At 34.6% G+C, this 23,034-nt stretch overlaps 1 protein-coding gene and 1 pseudogene across 1 annotated transcript; both read left to right on the forward strand.

The window, feature by feature from the left end:
• Positions 1–40: 40 nt before the first annotated feature.
• Positions 41–10,794, forward strand: LOC114457692 (hydroperoxide isomerase ALOXE3-like; annotated as a pseudogene).
• Positions 10,795–11,200: 406 nt separating this feature from the next.
• On the forward strand, positions 11,201–18,459 carry epm2a (EPM2A glucan phosphatase, laforin). The gene is made up of 4 exons (XM_028439941.1): positions 11,201–11,507; positions 13,065–13,239; positions 17,264–17,508; positions 18,132–18,459. The coding sequence occupies exons 1-4, from the start codon at positions 11,258–11,260 to the stop codon at positions 18,407–18,409; spliced, it is 948 nt and encodes a 315-aa protein (XP_028295742.1). The 5' UTR covers positions 11,201–11,257; the 3' UTR covers positions 18,410–18,459.
• The last annotated feature ends 4,575 nt before the right edge of the window (positions 18,460–23,034 follow it).

Genomic DNA, 23,034 nt, shown 5'->3' on the forward strand with positions numbered 1-23,034 from the left:
AGACAGGGACAGTTCATCCTTCACAGCATTCCTCAGCATCAGTCTCTGGAATACTTTATATGTTCCTGTCTTTAACCCATTGTTAGCGATGGCTGAATACAAGCTAGCCGTGACCACAGGTAACATGATCAACGCAGGGACCGTGGACCACATCTACGTCACCTTGTTTGGAACCAAAGGAGAGAGCGAGAGGACCAAGCTGGACAAATTTGGTCTCAACTTTTTACAAAATACGGTAATAATAAGCTAATAAATGTAAAATGGATTTGTTTTGATGAGAGATTGTGTAACTTTTCAGAAGCTTCAATGTTTTTCTCACATCGTAGACTCATACTTACTCCATTAAAACCAAGTCATCACTGGGGGACCTTCTGTTGCTCCAAGTGGAGAAAGATCCCTTCCTGGTTCTCACTGAGGACCAATGGTTCTGCTCCAAAATTGTGGTGACGGCTCCAGAAGGAGAGGTTCTGTTCCCGTGCTACAGATGGATCTCCAGAGGAGAACTGGTGGAACTCAGAGGAGGGAAAGGTTATCTTTGAATTTTGACTTATTATTGGGCCATTCCAGGTCATTCCAACAAATGTCCCACACACTTCATTCTCAAAACATTCTGAGTTTCAATTAGTACACTGTACGTTTTTAGTTTGATCTGGTGAAAACCTTTTGACATATAGACAATCTAGTGAGGGGAGTATTTGTCGATATTCGCGCAAACTTATTTTTCTTCCATTTTCAGCTTCCAATATCTCAGGAACTACATCACATAGGAAAACTGAATTTGGTGTACTAATACAGCTCCACCTACTCTCTGAGAATATACAAAAATATCTGCTATACATCCTATCTGGTGGACATGTCAGCTCCTCCAATTTGGAAAAAAGTTAGTCGGGGTCTGGAGCATGTTTTAGTCTTCAGTAAACAACTTAGCATGTCTCAGCTTTCTGTAATTTAATCAGCTTAGAGCTATGAACATAGACTGTTCACCTCACTAATGATTAGTCACATACTGTATATGTATTGGTTCTTGGGTGACACGCTCTGGAAAACATGGAAAAATGGGATGTCCTGAAAATGTGTTGAAATGACACGGAATGACTATTATTATTATTATTATTATTATTATTATTTTCACATTGTGAACTCTAATTTGTGCATTTCTTACTTGTAGCTCTGAAAAGCTTTGAAGAGGTCCACCCGATGCTGCTCGAGAGCCGCAAAAAAGACTTAATGATGAGACAGAACTTGTACCAGTGGGTTAAGGCTTACGCACAGTATAGGCAACGCATCTACACATCAGCTGTTGTTGTCTTTAATGTGCCGTTTTCTTTTTTTTTTGCTTGTGCAGGTGGGAATGCATCGATGAAGACTTACCATACCGCCTTAATTTCCAGGAAGTGAGCGAGCTCCCTGCTGAACTCCAGTTCTCCATGACCAAAGAACACGAGATAAAGTACATCTCAGGACTAGCGTGAGTCAGTCGGTCCCAGTGAAATTAAATTATTAGTGTTCCTGATCCGTGGTTGTATAATATTTACTGACCCGTGTGTGTTTTTAGTGATGTTGAGCTGCTGTTCAAGGGAATGGTTGGTTCCACCGAAAGATGGGAGAGAATAGAAGACATGGAGAAGATCTTCACCTTTCAGAAAACACCAATTTCAGGTAACTTCTTATGTTAAGGTTTCTTTTCTTCAGATAACTTTTTTTTCAGGAAATTGACTTTGATCTCCTGCTGATCACTTTGATGTGTCCTTGACTTCCGTGTAATAATTTTTACGTTTATTTTGCTTTCTTTTTTAATAATATGTTAAGGTTTCATTTATTTAAGCAACTTCTGTGTAGTAATTCCAGCAAATTCTGCTGAAGTCAAAGACACATCAAAACAATCTGCAGACGCAGAGAGATCAAAGTAAATTTCCTGGAAAAAAAAGTCTGAATAAATGAAACCTTAAAGAGACAAAGTTAACTTGCTGGAATTATTATGCAGAAGTCAAGGACACATCAAAGTGATCAGCAAATGCCTCTGAAGAAGACTGGCAGTTGACAGTTGAAACATGTCAGGAGATCAAAGTACATTTCCTGGAAAAAAGGCCTGAATAAATAAAACCTTAACATATTAAAAAAAGACAAAATTAACTTGCATGAAAATATAACACGAAAGTCAAAGACACATCAATGCGATCAGCAGATGCCTCTGAAGAAGACTGATCTCCTGACATGTTTTGACTGTCAACCACCAAAGTAAATTTCCTGAAAAAAAATATGTCTAAATAGATGAAACCTAAACATATTATTCAAAGAGAAGACAAAAATACTTGCTGGAATTATAACGCAAAAGTCAAGGACACATCAAAGCGATCATCAAATGCCTATAAAAAGATTGGCAGGTGACAGTCGAAACATATCAGGAGATCAAAGTAAATTTTCCGGAAAAAAAGTTGTCTGAATAAATGAAACCATAACATATTCAAAAAGAACTTGCTATAATTATTGCAGAAGTCACAAACACATCAAAGCTATCCGCTGATGCCTCTGAAGAAGACTGGCAGTTGACAGTCGAACCATGTCAGGAGATCAAAGTACATTTCCTGGAAAAAAGTTGTCTGAATAAATGAAACCTTAACATATTATTCAAAGAGAAGACAAAAAGAAGTTGCAAGAATAATAACGCAGAAGTCAAGTTCACATTAAAGCAATCAGCAGACGCCTCTGAATAAGTCAAAATATGTCAGGAGATCAAAGTAAATTTCTTGAAAAATAAATTAAACATAAATATATTATTCAAAAACATGACAACATGACTTTGCGTATTCTACAGAAGTCATACATCAAAGCAAAACTAAATTAAATAAATAAATAATAAAATAAACTAAGCAAACTAAATTTCATGAAAAAATAAAATAAAAAGTAGATAATATGAATTTGCTGGAATTATTACAGGTAATCAAACAGGAAAGCTACGTAATTAGCAGAACGAACAGTTTCTTCTTTGGAATATTTTTTTTTAATTTAATTTATGTATCATTGTGTAGAAAAGTTAAGTTATTCTCACAATGAGAAATGTTATTTAAAGTAAATATCAGACATGTTTGCCAGCTTATCCAGTGTTTTCTCTTCCAGAGTACGTCACAGGGCATTGGATGGACGACGACTTCTTCGGGTACCAGTTTCTGAACGGGACGAACCCATGTGTGATCAGGAAGTGTTCAGAACTTCCACTAAACTTCCCAGTCACAGATGAGATGGTGAAGCCTTTCCTGGAAACAGGAAGCTCTCTGATTGAGGAAATACTGGTTGGTTGGGAAGGAGCCTTATTTCCAAATGTTATATTTTCAATTCCCTAGTGATTGATTCAACTTTTTTCTCTTTATTTTTTTTGTGGTGGACAGAAAGGGAATATATTCATATGTGATCACAAGATCATGGAAAATATACCCACGAGGATGTACGGCGAGGAGTGTCTGCAGATGCCTGCCAGCATGTGCTTGTTCTACATGAATCCCCAAAACAAACTGATGCCGATCGCAATCCAGGTAACATTTCTCACACTACCAGTTGAATTTGACTGAACAAATATACTTTAGTTGACTGTACAAACAAAGAGGGAAAAAACAGGTTCAAAACAAACAAAAAAGGCCAGAAGAGCAAAAGGAACGACCTATAAAAAAATGGGTCAATAACTCATAAGGATTTCAGCATTTCTTCATGATATTTAATATAATGGGCGTGATCGAGCAAGATTTGCAAGAATATTATAGTGAAAATACTATATATATGTATATAATATAGCTAAAATATGGTAGAAAATAAATGTAAATAGATTTAGAGTAATTCTGAAGATTTTAGTGTCTTTAGTGTATTACATCAGAAATAGGCAACTGGCGGCCCGGGGGCCACATGCAGCCCTCGATCTAATTTTCTGTGGCTCCCAAAACAGAAATGTTATTCTTGAAGTTGGAAGTTATAACACAAGACCCTCCAGGAAAACAGAAAAAGTACACAAAATGAAAATAAAGACAACCACTTTAACACAAAATGACTACAAAAACAACAACATGTACAAAAGGACTTCAAAGACACACAAAATGCCAATGGAATTGCCCAAAATGACAGAAAAATACACAAAATGAATAAAATAACACAAAAAATATTACAAAAAACACACATGATGACTCGACAAACACACAAAAAGGCAACAAAAAGTCGCCATATTGACAAGAAAGTAGAGAAAATGTATTCAAATACACACAAAATGTCTAAAAACCTACACAAAAGGACTACAAAACAAAAAAAAACCTTGTTTTTTCCTGTGTTAAAGCTCTGATTGTCATTATTCTAAATGCTAACATGAATATTGATAATGTGACCCTTGGATCAGACAATCACATTTATGTGGCCCCCACTCTGATAGAAGTTACCCTCTGCATTTCATGATATTTTGACGCTTCACCTCATTTATTTATTCAGCAAACATTAAAGAAAAAAAACAAAACATCAAAGGTTCAAAGAGGGAACGAAGCCCAAAGGGTTTGTATCAGAGCTCCACCCACTTCAGTAAACACAAACAACTCAAAACAAGTGCTATTAACATAACACTTGTAAAATTAGGAGACAAAATGCACAATTAAAATTAATTAAAAATTAAATTAAAATGAAAACGTTTATACATATACATACACTCATATACACATAAAATACAAATATACATATTACACGTATATGGATTGTAATTATGGTGAAAAGACATTGAGTAAAATACCAGAATAATACTTTGAATAACAGTAATAAATAATTTAGTGAGTGACATTTAAAAGTTAATATATATTTGGTATCTTTTTATGCATTTAAACCTTTTTTTAACTAAAATAATTGCAGTTAGAGAGAATATTTAGGTGTCATTGACCCACATATAAATATATTGCTATATACAGTATAAATATAAATGTGTTTTGATAGCGCTTCGAGATTACTATTGTTATAGATAAAATTGAATTGAATTGAATTAAATTGCAGATTTTAGGTGTCATTTCAGATATACATACAGGTGCCATCTTAAACTTAAGTCCTGGTAAAAGACAGGAACACTAAACTTCATGAACTCATTGTACTTTGAAAACTTATAAGACCTGAAAACCAGTAAAATTGTTCAAACAAAGCTTGAATTTCCCTCAGAATTCTGAGACACTTTATATGTTGACACTCAGGTATTTGAAAGTATAATGAGTATTTGATGAGTATCATTACTTTGTGTCCTTGGACTGGTTTATGTAAACATTTCTTGGTGTATTAAAAACTAATAACACTGAAACTCACACAAAGCTTTAGAGATTCTCATGCACTAATTTAAATGTATCATTTTGGTTTCCAGCTGAGTCAGCAGCCCTCTGAGCAGAGCCCCATCTTCTTACCCAGCGACTCGGACACAGACTGGCTGTTAGCGAAGATGTTTGTGAAAAGCGCTCACACGGTGGAATACGAGGCCATTTATCACTTCATGAGCACACACCTCCTGGCTGAAGTCTTAGCTGTTGCTACTCTGCGTAACTTCCCCCCGGTTCACCCCATTTACAAGGTACAGTCACAAAGAGAGATGGCCATTGGTTCACACAGACGTGGGCAACAAGGGGGGGCCACATGGGTTGATTATGTGTGGCCCCCAAAGTAAAATAACCTCCAAAATACACAAAATTACAGAAAAACTCACAAAAAAGCAAAAATGACTCCAAATAACAAATCAGTTTAGAAAGAAATACACAAAAGGGCAACAAAAATACAAAATATGAAAACAAATTTACACAAAAGAACTAAAACATTTAGAAAATGTCAACAAAAATGTGTATTAAAGCCAACAAAATAGCAAAAACACACAAAATCACCCAAAAATAAAAAAATTAAAAAAAAACACAAAGGGCAACAAAATGTACAACAGCCAAAAAAAGACAAAAATTATATCCATAATAACAAAACAAAAATAACACACAGAAAGAACCACAGAAAACAGAAAAATACAGGACAACAACAATCCACAAAAAAACAACAAAAATACAAAATATGACAACAAATATCCACAAAAAAACTGAAAGATTTACAAAAATTACTCTAAAAACCAACAAAAATTGCAAAAATACACAAAATGACTCCATAAATGCATACATTTACTGAGAAATACACAAAAGAACAGCAAAAGAAATACACACAAAATAACTGAAACATGTTTCAAAAAATCCAGAAAAATACACAAAAATGACTTTAAAAAACAAACAAAGACGCACAAAAATACTCCAAAAAGACATTATAACAAAAATGCACAAAATGACTCACAAAATACATATGACAATTAAATACAATAAATATTACTCCAAAAAACACAAAACACCAAACGTAAAAAAATTGAGAGAAAAAATAAATAAAACGTGTGTGTGTGTGTGTGTGTGTGTGTGTGTGTGTGTGTGTGTGTGTGTGTGTGTGTGTGTGTGTGTGTGTGTGTGTGTGTGTGTGTGTGTGTGTGTGTGTGTGTGTGTTCTGTTTCCCACAGCTGCTGATCCCACACTTCCGTTACACTCTGCATGTTAATATTCGGAGCCGCTCATCTTTGTTTGGACCTGAAGGACCTTTCAGCATCGTATGATTTCAATCCTCTTGTTTTGTCTCCATAAAACTTTATTAATATTATTGGCTTGTGAAATATTAATTGATGAATTTTGCTCCAGAGCACTCTAGGATACGAGGGAATCAAAGAGCTGATGAAGAGAGGTTTGTCTGAGATGACCTACGGCTCACTGTGTCTGCCTTATAACATCAGGAAACGAGGACTGGAGTCCATCCCCAACTACTACTACAGAGACGATGGACTGAAGCTGTGGAACATCATCAAAAGGTTCATCTTCCACAGACAAAGACTGACCCCATAAAACACACATTTAATTACAGAGAAACACACACAAGGACAACGTCGAGCCACAAAAATATAACAAAATACAAAATGTGACAACAAATATGCACAAAATAAATAATAGATTCTCATAAATTACTAAAAACACTCACATTTACAGAAAAACACACAAAAGGACAACAAATGCACACAAAACAACTGAAAGATTTAAACTACACGTCAACAAAAGTACATAAAATAGTAGCAAAAAAAAATACAAGATGACAAATACACACAAAATAACTTAAAGATTTATAGAATTTCAACAAAAATACAGAGAATCGACTTAAAAAACAAACAAAACAGCAAAAATACACAAAATGACAAAAATACACATTTACAGAAAAATACACATGAGGACAACAAAAGTACACACAATGCCTGAAAGATTTATAGAACGTTAACAAAAATACACAAAATAATAGCAAACAAAACACAAGATGACAACAATAACACCCAAAATAACAAAAGTACACAAAAGAATAGCAAAAAAAAAAATGTACAACAAATACACACAAAATAACTGAAAGATTTTCCAAAATAACAACAAAAATACACACATTTACAGAAAAATACACAAAAGGACAACACAAGCAGACAAAACAACTGAAATATTTATGGAACGTCAACAAAAAGTCACAAAATCGACTTCAAAAACAAACAAAACAACAAAAACACATAAAATGACTCCAAAAACACACATTATAACGATAAAAAGGCACAAATGACACAAAACAAAAGACTTTCCATTTCTCCCTGTGTGCCTCTAGGTTTGTGAGGAAGATGATGGAGCACTACTATCACAGTGATGGAGAAGTGATCAGGGACACGGAGCTGCAGGCCTGGATCCAGGAGGTGTTCAAACGTGGCTTCATGGGAAGCATTTGTTCTGGTTGGTTTCACATGATCAGATTCAACCCACGGCTGCTCCAAGTCTGACCATTTCTCTCCTGGTTCCAGGAATTCCTTCTTATTTATTTAACGTCATGGACCTGGTGAAGTTCCTCACCATGGTGATCTTCACGGTGACGGCCCGACATGCTGCGTTCAACAACGGACAGGTTAGAAAATTTGAATAGAAATTGTATCTGTTATTTAAATAAATGTTTGGTATATTATTCAATTTCTCAAAGACAAAAAGGTGTGAATATATGCTTTTCTAGTCAAAATCAAACCCTTTTCTTTAAATGTACATTTTACTATATAATCTGGTCCTTTTTTGACTAAATGAATGATAAGAATTTACAGATATTACTCCTTAATTTTTCACACTTTAAAGCACAAGTGTCAAACTCAAGGTCCAGGAGCCAAATCTGGCCGTTTAGAGACCCTATTATTTAGAATCAGAATCAGAAATGTTTTTAATGGCCATGTACAGTTTTAAGGACAGTACAAGGAATTTGTCTTGGTAGTTGGTGCACAAAAACAAACAAAAAAATAAACAAATCAAAGGGTCTGGTCGGCGAGTGAATAGAAGGGTTTATTTAGGGTCGTAAGATACTGGGAGGGGGTCTCCAGATGCCTTGTTTAAAAAAAAAAAACAACATTTTGAGCCCATTTTTACCCTTTTTCTGCAACAAACTTGTCATAGTTTAACCTATTTTCATCACTTTTTCTTGCCATCTTTTTAAATTTTGAATTACTTTATTAATTCCCCGTTAATAACCATACAGTGGGTCCAAATTTTTGAATAATCGCTATTATTGGCGCAATAATGATTAAATTTGTTGAGGTAATTAAGAAACCAACCTGACATAACTGAGTCAAACTTCTTAAAGATCAGTCAAGGATGGACCGGGATTCATTTTCAAACTTTTGCTACATTTTGTGATTGGTTTTCTATTGAAACTGATCCAGATATTCAGGATATTGATCTGGATCCAATGCAAAAATGTTATGGAGTCTTCCATGGTGTAAGGTAGACATAGGCAACTGGCGGACCAGGGGCCACATGTGGCCCTTTGACTAATTTTATGCAGCCACCAAAGTAAATGTACAAAATGACAGAAAAATACACAAAACAAGAGCAAGAATACACAAAAAAACACAAAGAATTACAAAATTGCAGGAAAATACAGTAAAAGACGAGGAAAACACAGAAAATACTCAAAATTACTACAACAATGAACAAAGCGACAACAGTAACACACAAAATTACTCAGAAAGATATACAAAATTACAGAAAATGACACAAAAGTACACAAAAAGACAAGAAAAAAAATAATAATAACTCTGCAAACCCACAGTACTAACAAAAAAATCTAAATGGCAACAGAAATACACAAAAATTACTCCAAAAAACACAAAATGACAGCACAAATACACAATATGACAAACAAAAAAACATGTTTTACAGGAAAAATGCACAAAATGCCTCACAATGAGCAAGACAACAACAAACAGAAAAACACACAAAATAACTATAAAAACTCTTTGTTCTTTCCTGTGTTAATGCACAGATCACTTATTATACTAAATGCTGAGTCATGAACGTTGATAAAAGTTGCCTACTTATGGTGCAAAAATTCACAACAGACAAACAAACAAAAGCCAGGGAATAAATGACTCGTACCTTTTTGACAGAGAAGTGATAAAAGCGTTTTTAAGGAGTAAAATTGATCAGAATCAGTTTAATTTGATCACTTCTGTGAGATGAACTTAAACTAAAGACAATCTAAGTCCAGGTTGAAATGTGTTGTCAAAATGAACACAGATAAGTTGAGTTTTATGCTTGTTTCATCCTGTAGTTTGATTACCTCTCCTGGATCCTGAATGGTTCACTCCTACTACGTAAACCTCCTCCAACCACCAAGGGCCAATCAAGCATGGAGACCATTCTGGAGACCCTCCCAAACATCGGAGAGTCCGTCCAATTCGCCTCCTTCGTCTTGGTGCTCTCAGAGAAGTACTCTGACATGGTTTGTACACTATTCATCAGTGTGGATACTGTACGTCATCAACAGGTTCATCCACCTCCAGACAAAGGCTGACCCCAAAAAACACACACATTTACAGAGAAACACACACAAGGACAACATTGATCCACAAAAATATAACACAATGCAAAATGTGACAACAAATATGCACAACATGACTGAGAGATTTACAAAAATGACTAAAAAACCAACAAAACAGCGAAAATACACAAAATGACTCCAAAATTACACACATTTACAGAAAAATACACAAAAGGACAAAAAATTACACAAAACAACTGAAAGATTTATAGAACGTCAACAAAAATACACAAAATAATAGCAAAAAAAAACACAAGATGACAACAAATACTCACAAAATAACTGAAAGTTATAGAATTTCAACAAAAATACACAAAATCGACTTTAAAAACAAACAAAACAACAAAAATATACAAAAGGACAACAAATACACAACTTAACTGATAGATTTACAAAAATGACTCTAAAAACCAACAAAACAGCGATAATACACAAAATGACTCCAAAAAATACACAAAAAGACAACAAAAGTTGAAAAAATAACAAAGATTTATACAACATCAACAAAAATACACAAAATAATCCTAAACTCAACACTTTTCTGTCCCGTCACAGGTGGAGTTGGGGGCCTACCCAGACGAGCGCTTTGATGAACCTGCTCCCAAACGGATGATTAGGGAGTTCCAAGCTGAGCTTTCCTGTCTGAGTGAATTGATTCAGACTAGGAACGCTGGGCTGGAGCTGCCCTACACATACCTGGACCCCACCCACATCGAGAACAGCATCACAATCTGAGGTCGACTCATACAAGTCACGATGGGAGTCTTTCAACCACGACCAAGATTCATTTCAAAAGAAAAAATGAGTTACAAGAAAATGAATCAAATAAAAAATATGACATTGGGAGAATCTGTGAGTGTGCTCTATCTATCTACTGTATATCTATATAACTATCTAATGTAGTGTCTTAACGACGACATTAAGATGGCATATTCCAAACACTTTGTATGTATTTGAATAAACACAGTAAGGATTGGTATGTTTGTTCCACAGTGTGCACACATAACTATTTCATAGTTAGGATTTTCTTTCTCATAATTATAACTTTTTCCTCATAATTATGATTTATCTTCTCTCTCTTAATCATTATTTTTCTTTCTTATAATTATGAATTTACTAACTCATAATCATGAATTTGCAGTGATTTTTTATTCAATTAAAACTTCTTTTTTTTTTTTTGTAAGGTAACGTAACGCGTGTAGACTGTAGTTTGTCTTCCCACCGCTAGAGGCGCTAATGTTCCTAACATGTTTATTATTTATAGACATTAGTGGAGCTTCTCCACTCCATTAAAGTCCAAACACAGGCCGTTATGATGCTGTTCAGGTTCGGTGTTATTCTCACTCCAGAGTCTCCAGACGTGGAGGTATTTATCCTGGGATCCAGACCGGAGATGGGTCACTGGGAGCCGGACAGAGCCGTCCTGATGAGACCCTCTATGGAGGTTCCTTCCCCCGATGAACCTGGTCTGTGGACCGCAGAGGTTCTGCTGAAAGAACCCTATAAAGACACTCAGTGGTTCAAGTTCTTACAGAAAGTCAGAGGCGCTTTTATCTGGGAAGGTAAAGGTCATTTAAATTACATTAGCATATGTTTAAAGGCGACGTCATGTCATTCCTCCATGTTTTAATCATAACATGCAACACCTTCTAATGGCCGCTTGGTGGCAGCAAAGAGCCTTTTATTCCTGCTGCTGTAAACTGGCTTCCTCTGGATTATTATTATTAATTATTATAAATACATTACAATGTCTGCTATGAAAGCCTGTTTCCGCCACTAACAATAAAAAAAAAAATACTATGGAAAGTCATAATTATGAGATATGAAGTCAATCATGAGAAAAAAAGTTATAATTATGCGATAGAAAGTCATAATTATGAAATATAAAGTCATAATTATGAGATAGAAAGTCATAATCATGAGATATGAAGTCAATCATGAGATAGAAAGTCTTAATTATGAAATATAAAGTCATAATTATGAGATAGAAAGTCATAATTATGAGATAGAAAGTCATAATTATGAGATATGAAGTCAATCATGAGAAAAAAAGTTATAATTATGCGATAGAAAATCTTAATTATGAGATAGAAAGTCATAATTATGAGATAGAAAGTCAATCATGAGAAAAAAGTTATAATTATGCGATAGAAAGTCTTAATTATGAAACAAAGTCATAATTATGAGGTAAAAAGTCATAATTATGCGATAGAAAGTCAATCATGAAATAAAAAGTCAACTATGAAACAGAAAGTCATTATTATGAGATAGAAAGTCAATCATGAGATAAAGTCATAATTATGCAATAGAAAGTCTTAATTATGAAATATAAAGTCATAAGTATGCGATAGAAAGTCATTATTATGAGATAGAAAGTCAATCATGAGATAAAAAGTCATAATTATGCGATAGAAAGTCTTAATTATGAAATATAAAGTCATAAGTATGCGATAGAAAGTCATTATTATGAGATAGAAAGTCAATCATGAGATAAAAAGTCATAATTATGCAATAGAAAGTCTTAATTATGAAATATAAAGTCATAATTATGAGATAGTGTCAGGTTCTGTTTTTTTCTTCCCTGCAAAAACCAAACAAAACTTGACAGATAGAAAGTCATAATTATGAGAAAGAAATTTTTTATGTAAAGTTACAGAGAAACAAAATACAAAAATGCAATAAAGACGTATTAATGTACTATTTTCTACGCTGTGTACCATGTGTTAAATTCTAAGAACTGAATAAATCAACCCCAAATGGGGTCCTGACCCCAAGGTTGAGAACCCCTGATGTAAAGCACATTAGATTGCCTTGTGTATGAAATGCTTTATACAAATAAATGTGCCTTGCCTTGATTTCATATTTCACACCTCGGATATTCTACGTTAATTATAGACATATTTAAACACAGAAATTTTAATTAGACGTACAAAAATGTTAAAATTTGTAAATCTGTATTTTTCAGCTTCGGCCCACTTGAAATCAAGTGTAACATCATAAACCAGATTATTTACATAAAATCACAGTAAAGATATAGTCTTTTATATTTATTGCCTAAAGCTGTCATAATATTGATGTTACTTATCAATAGAATGTAAATTGTTGTTATCACCATGCAGGGAGTGGTCCCAGCCATGACAGAGTGTGTTCATATGATGAGAAGAACTTAGTGGATGGAGTTTATTGCCACCCAATCGGTCACTGGATAGAAGAGACGGGCCACACGGACGAGATGAGACACACTACCAACTTCTACTTTAAAGTGGCTGGACAGGAGGCCATGCATTTCTCCAGGTAACCATGACGACGCACCTCATATGTAAAGGTCAGCAGCAGCAGGGCTTTCAACGTTCAATTATAGATTATAGATTCAGAACCTTTATTTATCCCCGAGGGGCAATTCAGTGTCAGTTACGTCCCGTCCAAGAAAACATGAAGAGATAATCACATATAACATGGGAGGACAAGGGCGGGGGAACTGTGGGTCACCATCAGGGCAGCGCCCCGTATTTAGGTGAAAAGTGGGGGGACAACAGGAAGAGAGAAGAGGGGAAAAGGCAGGTTCTGAACTGAGTTCCCAAATGGGGAGGACAGTGTAAAAAAAACTCCTCAGCGTACATGCACCAAAAAACAAAACAGTCAACAAAAACTCGAGAACATAGCACGTGGGCGGGGGTGGTTGGGGTGGTTGGCGGGGGGGGGGTCACACCTCTCCTGTAGCTTGCGGGGAGGGGCGGGGGTGAACGTAGGGGCAAAGGAAGGCGCTGAAATATAATCCCTTCGCTTCATTTCTGATCCAGTCAGACAGATGACGTGTGACGACCTCGAGTGGATCTGGTTCAGAAACAAATATCACAAATATTAACACCAATGTTGTGTTAAATGACGTGTTTTTACAACGCAGAAAAGGAAACGAAGCCAAACCGTGAAAAACAGACAAAAAACAACCAAATTGAAACATTTTCATATTTTTCAGTATTCTAAAGGAAACCTCCGCAAACCACCAAATATCCTCTTTTTATATATATATATATATACGTATATATATATATATTGGCAGTTATCTGGATTAAATTTCATAAAGATCAGTCAATAACAAACCTAGATTTTAATCGAGGGATTTTTCGATTTTTGAGTCAAATCGCCTCCAAAATTAAATTAAATCTTAAACCGCTGCATAAAGTCTATTGTTGGGTAGAATTTGGTCAAAAACAATTTATTCACAAATATTGCTGAAACATGATTTATTTTAAAAAGGGTGCCAACAATTTTGTTTGGTTACTTTTTATTTTGTTTTGTGCAAAATTAAGTAAATGTTGGCTTTTGTCTTTGTATTTTTTTTCAATGCGTATCAAGGAATTGAACAGGTGTACACCAAAAACATTCATAATTGCTACTATTTCTGGGAGAAATTGTGTAATCTATGGAAAAATTCAGAAAAATGTCATCCAGATTCCTCTGTTTCCTCCTCATTTGAAGGTCTAAAAAAAAAAACCTTTAAATCTTTTAACATTCCTACATTTATCCCAGCGTAACCTGTAATATAACAAGTACAATAATCTATTGCTTTCACACGTATATGCGTGTTGAAAGTTGTCCGACTAATAACGGGGAAACATTAATGAGCTCCTCTGGGCTCAGTTAATTTCCATGTTGAGGTCCTATTGTTCATCTTGTTTTGGGATTTATTTTTGGCTCATTGCCTCGTTTTCAAAAAAAAACAAGGACAAACAGAAGAAAAAGGAACCTCTCAGTAATGTAAAGTACACAATGTGTAACACATCATTAATGTGCCCTAGTTTGCACTTCCACGTATAAATGATAACGTATGTAACTTACCGACAATATCCAAGCCATAAATGATCAATAAATGCATTTTTTGAGGAAAATTTTGAGTTATTTTAATAATTTCCGAAGGGAAAACTGTGAGCGAAAGTTTGTTTTCATCTCCACTAAAACTCTTGGTTTATTAACAGTTTGGTGTGTTGCATTGTGGGATGTGGGTCATCGTATTTATAGTCATCTTAAAGATATAAAATGGGTTAAAAGGGACAAAAAATGGAAAAGGTGGTGAAATGGGATTTTAAAAACCAAAGAAATTGGTTAAAAATGGACAGAAAAAGTGGTAAAAAGGGTTCAAACAATGGGTGAGCATGACGAATGGTGAATGTGGTTTAATTGGCTAAAAAAAAAAAGAGCATGATATATGGGAAAAAGAGGTTAAAAGTGACAATAATAATGGGTGAACATACATATGTAAAATATGGTGAGAAAAGTGGTGGAAATGGTTTATAAGTGCAGAAATGGGAGAAATGGAGCAAAAATGCATCAAAAGGAGCAAAAATATGGCAAGAAAAAGTGATGAAAATAGGTTAAAATATGGCAAGTTTGGTGTAAATTGCAGATAAATTGTAAAAATAAACAAAAATGGGCTCAAATTGTTCAGAATGTAGTCATAGTTTCTTAAAGGCATCTGGTGACCCTCTCCCTGTGTCTCGCGACCCCATATGAGGTCTTGACCCCAGGATTAAGAACATCTGATGTAAAGCACATTGAATTGCCTTGTGTATGAAATGCACTTGCCTTGACATCATATTTTACACCCAAGTTATTCTAAGTTAATTATTGACATCTTTAAACACAGAAATTTAAAATCTGAAGTACAAAAATTAGGGATGTAATGATTCACTCATCTCCCGATACGATTCACGATACTGGGTTCGCGATACGATTCTCTCATGATTTATGTTACAAAATGGGACTGTAGACAAATGATGACTGAAAAATATTCCTTTATTTTATTTATTTTATAGTACAGTATTTTATTAGAAAATACTGTACTATTTTCCTTTTATTTTTCATTGTCAAAAGAATCCCTTGATAAACTATTCAAAACAATGCAATTTAACTAAAAATAAATCTTAAATGAAATAAATAAAGGAATAATACAAATGAAGAAGAAGCCTATTCATTTAAATTCTGATTCTATAGTAAACAATGCAAAACTGCATAATAGTTCTTTTTTTTTTAGTGCAACTGAAAATGTATTTTGTGCCTTAACAATTGGACTTGCACTCATTGCACTGTATTTACATCAGATGTTTGTTTGGACCAGCAGAGGGCGCTGGTAACCCACCGGTCGGTTGGCATGCAGATATTATTGCAGTGAAGAAGAGATGCTATGCGCTAGCACACAGAGCTAATAGAAAAACTTGACTTTTACAAATATTCACATAATATTACAGATATTCTTTCGGTGCTAAAGGGGCAAGGAATCATTTTTGAATATGTTTAAGAGTAGAAGGCGGCCAGAAAGAAAGTAGTAGCAGATTCCGCCCGCTGTCTACACAAGAGAAGGATAAATATAGATAGCGCCCTCTGCTGTTTAAAAAAAGTACTGCGATTAAATTTTCACAGTATCGATGTGAACCGTGATACCTATGAATCGATTTTTAACTGCCTTACGATTAATCGTTACATCTCTAACAAAAATTGTGAAATTTTTCTTTTACTCCTAAAAAAAAAATTGTATTTTTCTGTTCTGTCCCACTTAAGGTGCCAAGATGTGGCCCCTTACCTAAAAGAAGTATATACTTAAAGTGCATTGTACTAAGTATACTTGCTCAGTATGCTCAGTCTACTTTTAGGTACCAAGTACACTTTAAAATGTACTATTTCAATACTTCTTGGGACTAAATTGGCCCAATTTTAGTTTACCAAAAGCTTTATTTCATACTGCAAGTAAACTTATAGGTACGCCAATACTGTACTAGAATTAGCATACTACAATCTAACCCACTTTTATTTAAATGAGCACTTTTTGCTGTAATATACACTGCAATATACTTTTAACTTTATATCACGTAGACTTGTTAACTTAACTCTCCTACCAATAGACCTGTGTTTGGTTTTTTTCATTGAAAAGGTAAGAATTAGCAAAGAAAATAAAAGAAAGGTTACATTTTATCACTACGAAGGGTATTTATTAGGCTGCAATCACTAAAATCTGCACATTCATAAGCTAAATACTTGTACTAAGTATGTCAAAAGTTTGAATGCAAGTACTTAAAAGCGCATCACTTAAGTATACTTGCAGTACACTGAATTGTATACATTAAAGTGTATCTCTGATGAGTACATAAACATACATAATTTTTAGTTTATTTAAGTGTGCTTAGAGTAGACTTATTTTAGACTTATTTGAAGGGTGCTTCAGTGGTTTGTAACAGCATAAACCAGATTATTCACGTAAAATCATAGTAAATATAGTATTTGATATATTTATTTATGGATATGCGCAATGTGACGTGTTTTTCAGAGTTCTTCCGCGGCTGTGGCTGGGCAGCTGTCCTCGCCAGGTGGAGCACGTCAGCGTGAAGATGAAGCATGAATTAGGCGTCACTGCGGTGATGAACTTCCAAACCGAGTGGGACGTGGTGAACAACTGTCACGGCTGCAGACGCGACTCCTCTGAAGCCATGACTACAGAGACCATGATGCACCTGTACAGAGACTGTGGCCTGGCGTACGTGTGGATGCCCACGGCCGACATGAGCACGGAGGGTGAGGCTCCTTTCACCACCTCGTCACTCATTAAGTTCATTTACTGTAGCTTTATGTAGATTTAGTCTAATCTACATTAAGTACATTGAGCTTCATTATTTGGTCTAATCAATAAGTCTTGTGATGAGACACCGATCGATGGAATGCATTAAAAAGAAGCTGATGAACGTTGTGTAGTGTCAGATGGATTTTTATAAGCTTCACTTCTGATTAACTGACCAGAGAACAAACTGAAGACTTGTTATAAAACTACAGTGACAGCTTTGTTTACATGACAACAGCAGGAGGAACAACAGCGCTAAATCTAATTAGCACAATCAAGCTTAGCGTAATATTACAAACAACCACATTTTGAAAATAATACAGATATGTTGGTTTTTCTGATTTATAACGAAGCTGTTCATGGTTAGCATAGCTAGCGGCTGTTTTATTTATGGTTAGCATAGCTAGCTAGCGGCTGTTTTATTTATGGTTAGCATAGCTAGCTAGCGGCTGTTTTATTTATGGTTAGCATAGCTAGCTAGTGGCTGTTTTATTTATGGCTAGCATAGCTAGCTAGCGGCTGTTTTATTTATGGTTAGCATAGCTAGCTGCTGTTTTGATGGTGACATACTCCTCCACAGGTCGTGTCAGGATGCTTCCACAGGCCGTGTTCTTACTCCATGGACTGTTGGAGAACGGTCACACAGTGTACGTGCACTGTAACGCTGGAGTGGGCCGATCCACGGCAGCAGTGTGTGGACTGCTCATGTACGCCCTCGGATGGACACTAAGAAAAGTGCAGTGGTTCCTGGTGGCCAAACGACCGATGGTCTACATAGACGAGGAGGCTTTAGTCCAGGCTCAGGAAGACTTCTTCCAGAAGTTTGGTCACATCCGATCATCTTTATCTCACCAATGAACATAATCTTGGTGAAAACTTCAAGTGTGTCTCTGATTAGTTAACTTAAAGCATGCTATTTTTGAACAACTAATTTTGTACTAAATGTATTTTAATTATTAAATTGTAAAAAAAAAATTAAACTTAAAGTGTATTTAAAGTGTCTGCCTTGTTTTTTTGCTTCATCTGGACATTAATATATTCCACAACAATATCAGAGTATTGATATTAGGGATGTAACGATTAATCGTAAGGCAGTTAAAAATCGATTCATAGGTATCACGGTTGATATCGATTTTCTAAAAATTGAATCGCAGTACTTTCTTAACCAGCAGAGGGCGCTATCCACAAGTGTAGGCGGCGGGCGGAGTCTGCTAATACTTTCTTTCTGGCTGCCTTCTACTCTTAAATATGTTAATAAATGATTCCTTGCCCCTTTAGCACCGAAAGAATATCTGTAATATTACTTGAATATCTGTAAAAGTCACGTTTTTCTATTAGCTCTGTCTGCTAGCATAGCTTCTCTTCTTCACTGCAAGATATCTGCATGCCAACCGACCACTGTGTTACCAGCGCCCTCTGCTGGTCCAAACAAATATGACGTAAATCAGTGCAATCGTTTTTTTTTTTGTTTTTTTTAAAAGTCCAATTGTTAAGGCACAAAATACATTTTCAGTTGCACTTTTAAAAGAAAAAGAACTATTAAGCAGTTTTGCATTGTTTATTATAGAACCAGAATTTAAATTAATAGGCTTCATTTTCATTTGTATTATTCCTTTATTTATTTCATTCAAGATTTATTTTTAGTTAAATTGCATTATTTTGAATAGTTTATCAAGGAATTATTTTGACAATGAAAAATAAAAGGAAAATAGTACAGCATTTTCTAGTTTTTTTCCCAAAAAAAAAATTTGTCTACAGTCCCATTTTGTAAAATAAATCGTGAGAGAATCGTATCGTGAATCGAATCGTATCGGGAGTTGAGTGAATCGTTACATCCCTAATTGATATCAAAATGTGTACTTATGAAATATGCTCTGTGTGAGAAAAAAATATGTGTGAAAGCGAATTTCAAATACGTACGCTTTAAAAATTACATACATTTAATTTAAAGTCAGTATATTTTGTGAAATACATTTTTCATAAAGTGTAATAGAGTACAATTGTTTTGAAGTGTGTTGAAAGTGTTTCCGTGAAAGTGTGACGTTAGTAACTTTTTTATACATTTACAAAAGCACATTTTCAATATATTAGTGGAAATTTGAATGTACTTAAAACACAAAGTCCTCTTTTTTTCCATCAGGGAACCTTGAGATGTAATCCTCATTCAACTGTGAAGCATCTTTAAAAAAAAAAAACCCAAAGACACATTTCCTGCTTTAGTTTCTCGTTCATGAAGGTGAGCTAAGTGTTTTTAATTACAAAATGTTGAAAAATCGCCTCTGCATTAACCGCTCAGATACTGTGTGTAATTTTATTAATTTAAGTGTTTGAAAAAAATCTTCTATAGAAACTTTTCTGAATGGAGTTTTTAAAACCTCATTAAATGAAATGAATGACGCAGGAAAAAGCATCACAATGTTCTGTTTGCCTACACAGTCATTAACGTCTTACCGTGGGTCTTTCTAAAGGCGCTTTTGAACATTTAGACTAAATAATTTCATAAACGACAAACCCTAGCATTTTTTAAACTGTATTTCATCAGAAAGTTGTTCTCATCCACTACTTATGCTAGTATTACCCAAAAACTCTGCCAACGTGGCATTTCTGCCGTTTTCACAGATTGAAAGTTATGCAAAAATAACGGCAAATGTTGATTTTGTGGTTTTCCATGGAAACGCCTGAAAACGACTGAAATTAAATGTATCGTTAAGTGACGTCATCTCACAGGAAACTAAAAGATATTGTCAGGCAAAATCACACTCCGGTAAAGAAAAAAGAAATCACAGAAAGAATGAATTTTGTGGCAAAAGTTGGTAGTCAACATGGGGTTTAGCATGTGAGAGTGTCGTGGGAGCTGTCTGTGTCTCAGATATGGGAAGAATGTACATTTGTTACGCATCATCAGTCGTGAGGGTTAATTCTGCCTTTTAAACACTAGACACCCTCATCAAAGGTGGCCAGCTACAGGGTGCTCAAGCCTGAGCTTGAGTCCATAACTGTTTCCCACTTTGTCCTATTTACAACTTTAGGAAGTAAAAACACTTTTTGAATATCAAAAACATAGAAGTCTGACCTCCCATCGAGAATTCCCAATCCCACAATGCAATACGTGAAACTTTTCCTAAGTTCAAAGCTGTGTTTGAAATGGCTTACACACTACAAACTAAATGAGTACATGCTGTCTACTATATACTATAAGTATGATTAGGATAGTGAGCGTTCCCACTGAAGTATACTTCCAAGTTTCCCAAGATGCATTTGGAACCCACAGCGTTAAAACCTGAGTCACACTGAGGCTAAATATCTCTGTTGATTCTCCACCTTTACTTTGAAAGTTCTGAAAACATTTTAAGTGAGAAAGTGACAAAACAGAATATCAACATGTGCTCATTTGATCCATAAAACTCACGTAGACACATTTAATGCCGACATTTCGGAGATTTTCAGAGACCCTCCATTGTACTACTGACTAAGCTTCCTGTTAACTTCAAAACAAGAGCCTTATTTACAAAAGAGTTTAAAAAAAAAAAAGAATGGAAGACAAAAAGAGATGCTTATATTTTGAAAGAAGGATGTTTGATTTTTAGTTTGAAGCTGGTCCCAGGACCATTTTACATTCTGCTCGCAATGCATCATGGGACGGTTGAGTATGACTAGTGTGCCCACTGTGCATACTTCTCGCATACTCAATCTTTTCATACTATCTCATTCGAACGCACTACATACTCATTATTAGTACGTTAGTATGACATTTACAACACAGCCAATGTCACATGACCATTTGTCAACAAACCCAAAAACAATTTCAACCTTCAACATTTGTGAGTTAATTCTCCCATTTTTGCAGAAAAATGTACTTTGATTTATTGATCTACGAGGCCTACACTGTGTTTTTATCTGTGTTAAAATAGCTTCAAAGGAGATAAAACCTGTTTAATGGAGTATTTACTTTTAATATTGTGATATTTTTCATTATTTACATTAATTACCAGGATTTAAAGCTGGTCTACAGTGTTTTTTCCAATCACTGAGCAATAAGGACCCCCGTCAAATGCTACTGCTCTTCATTTGATCATCGTGTACGCTAAATATCTATAATTGCATGCCGGGTTAGATTAAGATATAAAGTAAACTGATCAATGTTATGAAAACTAATATTTTTTTGTCTGTGTGAAGAGTTAATGTAGTATGGAAATGCCACCGCAGACAAAGCCATAAATCAATTGTTCTCTAGTCAGAGGAATATTGGATTTAGACGCATTGTGGAGCACCGTAACGCATTTAATCTTCATTTATTTCTCTTGTCAGATGCTATCCTGCTATACAGCTTTCTAAATGACAAATAGTTTCCTTATCAGATCATTTTAATGCATAAGCAGCGCCTCTTATTTGTCATCATGGACACCCTTTAGGCTGCGTTAAAGATATATCGCTGTTTTCAACGTATCCAGAGAACTAAACTATGTAATAATGCAGATTTTGATGTGATGTGATGTGATGTTTTTAAAAAATGAGTGGGTTTTTAGCTTGTAAATTAAAGCCATTAATAGTTTATTATCAACAGTTTCATTTAGAAGGAATTGGAAAATGTCTTTGACTTATAAAAATATAAAATAAAGCTGCCGCAATCATTAAATTGACCCGACACTGTAATAAGTGTAGTGTGAGTATTTTAATAGAACGAGTCAGCGTTACAAGAGTGTGAATATAAAGAGAACCAGACTATGGTTAACTACAAAAAACACATTTTCTGAAGACAAAGCGTTATGTTAATTTGGAAAAGATATTTAAAATTGAAGTAAAAACAAAAACTTTGTTCCAAGAAAATAGAAATTAAAGGTAAAAACGGCTAAAAAAAACTGGGAAAAAATTGGAATAAGGTGGAAAAAAATTTGAAATGGCAAAATTATTTTTGAAGAAAAAGTTGATAAATAACTAATAATTTGCAATTAGTAAGTTACTAAAGTTATCCAAAAACGGTTAAACGTGGAAAAGTAGGTAGAAATGTATGGAAGCCCAAAAGAGTCATAATTAAATAAATAAAAACATTTTGAAATAAATACCATTTTGATAAATAACAGACAAATATATAGTATGGCCATTAAATTGTTAAATAAGGTAATATTATTATGAAATACATTTTATTATTCTTAAATATCTATTTCCACAATGGTCGTTTTATTTCATAATGTCATTTTCCACAATTATATATTTGTCTGTTATTTATCAAAAGTAGGAACAATCAGTTTGAACTGGCAGATAATGTTCATGACAAATAATGAATGTGATTAAATTGGCAGAAACAAACATGAAATATGGTGAGAAGAGGTTAAAAGTGACAATAATGGGTCAACATACAGTATGTGACATTAGGGGGAAAAGGTTTATAAGTGCTGAAAATGTCTAGAAAGTGGGAAAAAATGTAAAAGGCATTGAAATTGCATCAAGAAGTGGCAGAAATTGGAGTCATGTAGCAAAAATAT

The sequence above is a fragment of the Gouania willdenowi genome, chromosome 24 (assembly GCF_900634775.1).
Source record: "Gouania willdenowi chromosome 24, fGouWil2.1, whole genome shotgun sequence".
NCBI classification, from domain to species: Eukaryota; Metazoa; Chordata; class Actinopteri; order Blenniiformes; family Gobiesocidae; genus Gouania; species Gouania willdenowi.

Bases quoted from the DNA above. Each gene is read 5' to 3' on its own strand.
- epm2a (XM_028439941.1), top strand. From the start codon at position 11,258: ATGATGCTGTTCAGGTTCGGTGTTATTCTCACTCCAGAGTCTCCAGAC. The intron at 11,508-13,064 runs GTAAAGGTCATT...ATCACCATGCAG, and splicing joins AGGCGCTTTTATCTGGGAAG to GGAGTGGTCCCAGCCATGAC. The intron at 17,509-18,131 runs GTGAGGCTCCTT...ACTCCTCCACAG, and splicing joins GGCCGACATGAGCACGGAGG to GTCGTGTCAGGATGCTTCCA.